Source organism: Danio rerio, chromosome 17, assembly GCF_049306965.1.
Source record: "Danio rerio strain Tuebingen ecotype United States chromosome 17, GRCz12tu, whole genome shotgun sequence".
Classification (NCBI taxonomy): Eukaryota; Metazoa; Chordata; class Actinopteri; order Cypriniformes; family Danionidae; genus Danio; species Danio rerio.
This window is the reverse complement of record NC_133192.1, coordinates 54,168,378-54,177,500: the sequence shown is the minus strand read 5'-3', so window position 1 is coordinate 54,177,500 and position 9,123 is coordinate 54,168,378. Positions and strand designations below refer to the sequence as shown.

The 9,123-nt window shown below is 36.5% G+C and overlaps 1 protein-coding gene across 2 annotated transcripts in view; it reads right to left on the bottom strand.

The window, feature by feature from the left end:
• plekhd1 (pleckstrin homology domain containing, family D (with coiled-coil domains) member 1) overlaps window positions 1–8,570 on the bottom strand; it is a 41,793-nt gene extending 33,223 nt beyond the window's left edge. The window contains exons 1-2 of one of the 2 annotated variants that reach the window (XM_073927680.1): window positions 7,953–8,570; window positions 5,577–5,670 (exon numbers count right to left, since the gene is read on the bottom strand). In XM_073927680.1, the coding sequence (XP_073783781.1) occupies window positions 5,577–5,670; window positions 7,953–8,104 (246 nt within the window). In that variant the 5' untranslated portion in view covers window positions 8,105–8,570. The remainder of the gene's footprint in view (window positions 1–5,576; window positions 5,671–7,952) is intronic. The other variant, XM_073927681.1, reaches the window with a different exon arrangement.
• Between the last annotated feature and the right edge of the window lie 553 nt (window positions 8,571–9,123).

The window sequence follows — 9,123 nt, the reverse complement described above, 5'->3', positions numbered from 1 at the left end:
AAAATATTTCGGAAATCGCGCATGTTCCTCCTGCTCAGGGCCATAGTGGGACTATTTTTTAGCTCTGGAGTTTCAAGCCTTAGACCGGCCCACCTCAGTCGACGACTGACTATGTTAAAGTAACATTATTTCTAATTCGGTTTCAAATAACACTAACACATCTTTTTCAAGGACACAGCTGCTTTAGAACTTCAAATGTTTTTCATAAATATGAGAGCATTAATTCTTTGTTGATATACAGTCCTTTGTAACGGTCGTCACACACACAAAAAAATATGTACCCCTACATAAGTAACCCAATCAGTATTTTATGTCTGAACACTGAAAATTTAAAAAATATGTTATACTCTGGTAAGGTTTAAACTCGGATCGGCGACATCTTAATGTAACATGCTAACCATTAGACCACGATGGCACTATTAAGAATCACATTGTTATCTGCTGCTATTGATGTCTACTCCTTTTATTTACCTTACTCTTTTTCTCCCCTTTTTAGATTTCTGATTAAGTTATGTCAGATTTATTAATGTAGTGAATCAACTGATTTTCATTGAGCAGGTGTAATATTCATTAAAGGTGCAGTAGGTGATTGTCTTCAGAAACATTTGTTGTTGTGCTGGTTGAAAGTCTCTTCACAGTCCAATAGTAATGATTACAGTAAATGATCTAAATGTGTTTATATGTATTTTTATATTCTGGGTAGAGCATGAAACTAAAAAAAATGTTTATCCAATTAAATAGTGTTGGACCGTCATCTCCCTTAATTCCGATAAGCAGGTCAGACTGGGTGTCAGCAAATGTAGATTCCGACTTCTGCGCATCTGTTCACGCAGATCCGCCATTAGCACGTGCCCGTCTGCATCACAAACGCATGTGCTCCGAGCAAGCTGCGGGCCGCTCGCAGATGCCGAAGGACGCTGAAGAACCGCCGAGCTCGGGCTGATTACTGTAAAGTCAGGCGCGGGTATAATTCGCCCTTAAAGCGGCCGCGCGGTCACGAGACGGACCGGGAGAAATCAAATGCTGAATTGAAACTTTTAAAAACCCAAATCAATATTGGAATTACTTTAGCACGCTGGAGGAAGGATGACACCATGGTGTCAGGGTTCTGCCACTCTGGTCTTGTAAATTCTTGTTTTGGTGGCAGATCTCGGACACTACCTGTGTCTGGTCCTGTTTCTGTCTCTGTGTGCGCGCGCGCCGTCGTGGGTGTACGCAGAGTGTGCGCGCTCCTGCTTGACGCGGCCGCACGCGCGCTCTGCGTCCCTCAGACGTGCGCGCTCTTGTACTCGTGTTTGTGTTTTCGTCTGTCAGCAGCATGGTGTTTCATTCCCAGCGTCTCAGTCTTGTTGGTTTCGGTTTTGGTCGGCGCTGGGATGAAGCATGCATGCTGCATGTGTGAGCGCACGGTGAGTGTTTTTATTCATCGTGTGCTCGTGTCTTGCGTCTTTTGTCAAAGCACGTGGCTCGGTGTTTACATTGTGGTCACGTGTTTTTGTCGTGTGCTTCAGTGTTGTGTTATGTGAGCGCATGGCTTGTATTGTCTCTCTGTGTCATGCGCTCTCCCGTCTATTGTCTAGTCCCACCCTCCTTGTCAAACCATTATTAGTTAATTGTGTTCACCTGTGTGTCAATTTACTTTTTGCTTTATAATCCCCCTCATGTTTTCAGTCCTTGCCAGTTCGTCGTCGATATTCCCTCTGTGTTCCTGTTCCAGTCATGTCTTGCCAGCCCAGCCCAGCCCAGCCAAGTTTGTCTGTTTTTGATTCATGTTTTCCCCCTTGGGGTAATTTGTTTTGCCTTTTTGTTTTATTTGTACTTTATTATTAATAAAACCCAATTATTGTTTGCACTTGAGTCCTCGCTCCTTTTCCCCTCACCAGACCATGACACATGGCTGAAGTATTACTGTTAAACAGGTAATGTTCTGTTTTTAAACTATTTTATGTTAGATTGTGTTTTGTTATGAATGACTTATATGCACAGACGTGTTGTTCAGCCACTGAAATCTCCCGGTGAAAGATTGATGTGATTATTTTCAGTTTCATAAGGTTCTTTGACAGCATCTATAATGTAGACTTATATTTAGTTTAACAACAAAACACCAGTAAATAGCGCTATTCCGCCTAACCTGCTTTATTGAGCTGAAGTTGCTTTTATATTCACATTGGGTCATTTTTGAACAATGACGGCCTTCCTATACTGTTTACCGCTACTCTGAATTTTTGCTCTGATATAGCAAGTAAGTATGGCTAAGTAATAAATGTACTTCCTGCACGGCACTGGCACTAACTAACTGGCGAATGACATGAACTAGTGGGTTGTCTGTCTGCTGTTGTGTTGCGGTGCGCTCGCGATTTCAGGGGGTGTGGCTTTGAATCACAGTTCCTCCCCACTGTCCAAAGATAATATGCTAAGCGGCTAGCTTTTTAGCAGATCACCTACTGCACCTTTAATATTAATTAATATTTACTAAGGTGCCACTGTTTGAGGTGGAATGGGGTGCAGCCCGCAGGTTAATGATGATTATCATTAACCTGCGGGCTGCACCCCGCTCACGGGGCTGCGAGAAAATAAATAAAAAGAGCGGAGCTGCGGCAAAATAATGAATAAAAAAAGAGTGAGGTTATGGTCAAATAAACAAATAAATGAAAAAAGTGCAACTGCTTAGAGTGCGAGGAGCTAGGGGCAGCGGCCAAAAAAACGGACCGACCCACCGGGAATTCTCCCAGTTCTCCCGATTAGCCAATCCGAGCCTGCTCCTGGTCCTCAAATACGTTGCGCACACTTCTCACCCCTCCCCACCGCATCCCTCCTCGCTCTTCAGACACGCTGCGCGCACCTTATCAAACACCATTAAAGCACCACCCCCCACTGACAGCTGAGCGGGACTCTGCAAAATAAACCCTGAAACTCTGACCAATGTGAGGAGAGTTTACTCACACGTGACTTGTTTTCGCTCTTTTGGTCCGTTTAGAAACTTTGCCGTGTAAAAGCGAACCGCACCAAGAGCAAAGAGCAACAATGAAACAATTTTAATCCCTGTTTCGGAACAACTGAATCGATTCACAGGTGTGAAAGCACCCTCAATCAGAGTTTGAAAAAACTCATACGGGTTGGTGAAAGGTGAGTAAATGATGACAGAATAGGGTATATGCTGAAGCATGCTAATAGGACTTTTAATTTGCCAGTAACCTGGGTTAATCGTTTCCTGTGAATTGTGTATCAACGCAAAATCGGTGTGTTTAAGGTCTGTTTTCTTTAAAAATGAGCGATCTCTACTGGCTGAGTGATATCTTATATAAAGTGGGTCTCAGATTGTACACGAGCACTGCATTAAATTACATGTCCCCCCGCCATGTCTTTATAATATGAGCATTTATTTTACCCCAGTATATTAAATGGAGCTTCTGCGCTAACCTGCCGATTCGGACGGGCGAGTGCGAGCAAACGGCTTTTTGTCTCGTTTTACGTTCGAGCAACTTAATGAATGCTAAAGTCTGTTTAACTGATTGTATTTTAATTACATTACAACATCGATGCTGTAAAATGAATTGTATACAATGGAAAAAAACTCACATTAACAGGTCACAGGAAAGTTTATCAGCATGGGAAACACACTAGCTCGGCATATACCCCATTTAACCTTTTTGGGGTGAGCTATTACTTAAAGCAGGGGTGTCCAAACTTTTTGGGCCGAGGGCCAGATGCAAAAAGACAAACGTTGTCGCGGGCCAAATTTTACATACATCACACAGACACGTGTATATATATATATATATATATATATATATATAAATACATTTGAAGTCAGAATTGTTAGCCCCCCTAAATTATTAGCCCCCGTTTATTTTTTCCCCAATTTCTGTTTAACGGAGAGAAGATTTTTTTTCCACACATTTCTAAACACATTAGTTTTAGTAACTCATTTCTAATAACTGATTTATTTTATCTTTGCCATGATGACAGTAAATAATATTTGACTAGATATTTTTAAGACACTTCAATACAGCTTAAAGTGACATTTAAAGGCTTAACTAGGTTAATCAAGTTAACTAGTTAAGTTAAGGTAATTAGGCAAGTTATTTTATAACAATGGTTTGTTCTGAAGACTTAAAGGGCTAATAATTTTGACCTTAAAATGGTTCATAAAAAAATTTAAACCGCTTTTTATTCAAGCCGAAATAAAACAAAAGTCTTTCTCCAAAAGAAAAAATATTATCAGACATATGGTAAAAATGTCCTTGCTCTGTTAAACATCATTTGGGAAATATTTAAAAAAGAAGAAATAAATCAAAGAGGGGCAAATAATTCAGACTTCAACTGTGTGTAGATAGATAGATAGATAGATAGATAGATAGATAGATAGATAGATAGATAGATAGATAGATAGATAGATAGATAGATAGATAGATAGATAGATAGATAGATAGATAGATAGATAGATAGATAGATAGATAGATAGATAGATAGATAGATAGATAGATAGATAGATAGATAGATAGATAGATAGATAGATAGATAGATAGATAGATAGATAGATAGATAGATAGATAGATAGATAGATAGATAGATAGATAGATAGATAGATAGATAGACAGACAGGGACAGACGAGTCTTCGCTGAGGCCATCTTCCAGCCTAAACCACAACGAATGAAGTTCTGCACAAGACTTTTGGCCAGCGGAGAAATTAAAATGGTCGTGCCCAACTGAGTCTGGTTCTCTCAAGGTTTTTTTTCTTCACTCCCATCAGGTGAAGTTTTTTTTCCCTCTCCGCTGTCGCCACTGCCTCGCATGGTTCAGGATTGGTAGAGCTACGCATCGATGAATTGGCTCTTCAGTGTTTGAACTCTAAGTAATGATTAAATCACACTGAACTGAGCTAAACTGAACTGAACTGAACTTAAACACTAAAACCTGAACCACACTGTTTCAGTTACTGAACTACACTGTTCCAGTTACTATGACCATTTATGTGAAGCTGCTTTGACACAATCTACATTGTAAAAGCGCTATACAAATAAAGCTGAATTGAATTGAATTGAAGATAGATAGATAGATAGATAGATAGATAGATAGATAGATAGATAGATAGATAGATAGATAGATAGATAGATAGATAGATAGATAGATAGATAGATCATAACAAGAACTGCTGCTTAATTGAATGCATGTAATAGCGACACCCGGTGGTTATTTATTGAATTACGTTCATTTTTGTATAGCGGGCCAGATTCTATTGATATTTATAAAAAGCCTCGCGGGCCGCCACAAAACTGATTGCGGGCCGCAGATGGCCCGCGGGCCGTAGTTTGGACACGCCTGACTTAAAGGGTTCCACATGGAAAAAAATGCCAAAAAAGAACCTATTTTTTTTAGGTTCTGCAGGTTTCAATATGCCGAATTTTGCTAGCCAATCTTAAGCCAATTGTAATGGAGTGTTTTGGTTCAATTTAGCCAGTGCAAGAGCCCAGGGGACCGGAGTGAGTGCTCCGACTTGGCCCCCTCCCCTGTTCCAATAAAGAACCTTTATTTTTAATAATAGGGTAAAAGTGAAATCCAAATATGTGCATACCTTGGGATGGATGTTGAAGTATCTATTGGTCTCGAAGCTTTTTTTCTCATTCTCAGCATAATACAACAAAAAACTTTCCTTGATGATGAAGAATCTGTTATAAAAGCACAAACAGCACCAGAAATTTATTGCAACAAGAAATCCAACAATAACCACAAGGAACATAACCAACAATCTGACATAAAACTCCTCCACCGCTTTCTTCAAATCACCAGATGACCATAAATTTAACATTCAGATGGATGTTTCCTGGAATTGATCTCCATGAGCTCTAATGTACAAAAACTCACCGGCAGCACAGAGCGTCCTCGTAGATTTAACTTACTCAGCTTTAAAGGCATCATAATGACGGGTTACTCGATATCTTCTAAGCCATAAAGCTTTTAAAGTGCACTACACAAAAATATAATATGCTTAAACTCATTTTCGCTTCAAGGCGAAAGTACTTTTTAAGGCACCACTGTACTGACTGAACAACAAACACCTGACAAACAGACGATAAACTGCTAATTAAAAAAGATTCCCTTTATAGCTAAAACAAAAGTGTTTCAGGTTTGTTTTTGCATGCAATACAGGTCAAAAATTTGGCATCAGGAGGACCAGAATGTTTTTGAAAAGAAGAATACATTTATTTGTATGTATGAATGAATGAATGAATGAATTAATTAATTAATGAACAAATAAATAAATGCAGTAAACGGTTAAATGAAACATTTTCATTTTGAATGTATTTTAAAATGTCGTTTACTCCTGTGATTCAAAGCTAATTAAAAACATTCAGCATTATCAATCAACTCATATTTCTCACGCTCCTTCATATCATTATAATTTGGCGATTTGCTGTTTTATTATAGTCAGTTACACAGTAAAACGTTTTATGATTAATAAGTTATGAGAACATGTGTTTTTTATGTTAATTTAACTGTTTCAATGCAAGATCAATTTCATTCAACTTAACAATGTAAGACAACCACAAATTTTCTGTCTGTCTTTTTTGTTTTGTTTTACAGTACACCAATGTTGAAAACATTTTATCTGTACTTCATAATTTTTGAGGAAACTATTTACTTGTTGAAATTTTTATCTGAAAAACTTTTTTTTCACACTATACATGTCTTTACTTCCAACAATTTAATGTGGTCTTGTTGAATAAAAGTAAATATCTCTACAATAAATATATAGGTAAAATAATATATTTCAATGGGAAATTGAAATATATTATCCCCCCCCAACCAGCCACAGACACAAATACTTGAAACAGTAGTTTTTTTTTTTACATTGATAATAAAACAAATAAAATAAAAACAACAACAGTAAGGAGATAAATGATTCTTGAGCTATTAAATCATTATGTTACAATTCATAGCACAAGATCAAATGCATGTTTTATACTAGAAAATAAAATAACACTAATGATAATAATAATAGTATTATTAATAATAATAATAATAATAATAGTATTGATAATAATAATAATAATAATAATAATAATAATAATAATAATAACAATAATAATAATAATAATTGATTCTTGAGCTTTAAATCATTATATTACAATTGTTATGACAAGGTTAAATAATTTTTTTTGCTAGAAAATAAAAAAACAACATTTATAATAATAATAATAATAATAATAAATTATTCTTGACATTTAAATCATTATAATACAGTTGAAATGACAAGATTAAATACATTTTGTTCTAGAAAATAAAAAAACAACAGTATTAATGATAATAATAATATTAAATGATTTTTAAGCTTTAAATATATATTTTTAAAATTGATATCACAAGATTAAATACATTTTATGCTAGAAAATAAAAACAACAACAATAATAATAATGATAATAATAATAATAATAAATAATTCTTGAGCTTTAAATAATTTTATTACAATCGATATCACAAGATTAAATACATTTTTTACTAGAAAATAAAAACAACACTAATAATAATAACAACAACAACAACAATAATAATAATAATAATAATAATAATAATAATAATAATAATAATAATAATAATAATAATAATAATAATAATAATAATAATAAATGATTCTTGAGCTTTAAATCATTCCATTACAATTGATATCACAAGATTAAATACATTTTATACTAAAGTAAAAACAAAAAAACAAAACAACAGCACTAAACATAAAAATAAATGATTCTTTTTCATATTACGATTTAAACGACATGATTAAATACATTTTATACTAAATCAATAAAACAGAAATGTTGTAACATAGTTCACCTTGTACCGAACTGAGATCAAACAAATGCATCATTGGCTTATTTTAAAAGTACATTTAAACTTCTTAAAAATGGTTCTGACCCCAAACTTTTGCGCAGTAATGTGTGTACTGTCTGTTACCTGCGGGACCACTTGGCCGAGGGTCTCCCGAATGGTCTCTTCCACAAAACCCCATGCAGCTGCACTTTGGTGCTGATATCCAGAGCATCTGAGTCTGCCTGCTCCATGGAGGTCCAGGGCGAGAGTAGAGAAGATCTGGACGAAGAGAACATTGCTGACTCTATCAAAAGAGGTGTGGTGAGAAAATGTCGATAAAGTTAAAATAGCAGCAGATACGCTTTCCAATAAACCTATAGAGACGCATTCAGATAGTGATTTCCTCCAGTGGCTCAGTCATGTGGAAATGATGCGGCTGCCAATAGTGACATCAGCTGCTATTGGACAGTGTGTGGAAATAGAAACACACACAGAGGGCGGGAGGAATAGAGACCAGAGGGTTACATCAAGAGGCTTTGGGATACTGCTTTTTATTTATTTATTTAATTTAATCCGAGAGACGTCAGTGTTGCAAGGAAAGCTATTACTTAATGGATTACCTCACTTATGACGATGCGTTTATGATGTTGCACAGACACAGATTCCTAATATTATTATAAGGAGGGACCGAGCATTGAAACGGTGTGCAGGCCCTATTGGAATTGCTCTGTTATTATTATTCTGCTTCTTCTTCTTCTTTTCTGGAATAAATCGCGATTTTGATGGTCTAAACATGCCCGAAAACACACGAAACATTGCACACTCTCCAGAAGTGGCGAAAATTTACGTTTGTTATAGGTTTCGGAAGTGGCCATGGCAAAATGACTCAACAGCATCACCTATGCAAATTGATGTGAAATTGCGAAGATCTAGGCTGCGTCCGAAACCCCATACTTCCATACTATATAGTACCCTAAAATCAGTAAGCGAGCCGAGTAGTATGTCCGAATTTATAGAATTCGAAAATCAGTATGCGAGGAGTACCCGGATGACTTACTACTTCCGGCGAAATTCTGGAGTGCGCATCCAGTGCATGTTGTGCTATCCCATGATGCCCCTCAAGCGAATTCATGAATGGGAGTAAAGCGATAGAAAGGTCACGTGACTATGACAAAATGGCGGATGTAGTATGTCCGAATTCCATTCATACTTTTTACATTCATATTGTATAGAACGTACTTTTCTAATGACCGATTAGCATGTTTAAATTTAAAGGGTCACGAAACACCAAAACACATGTTTTGAGCTGTTGACA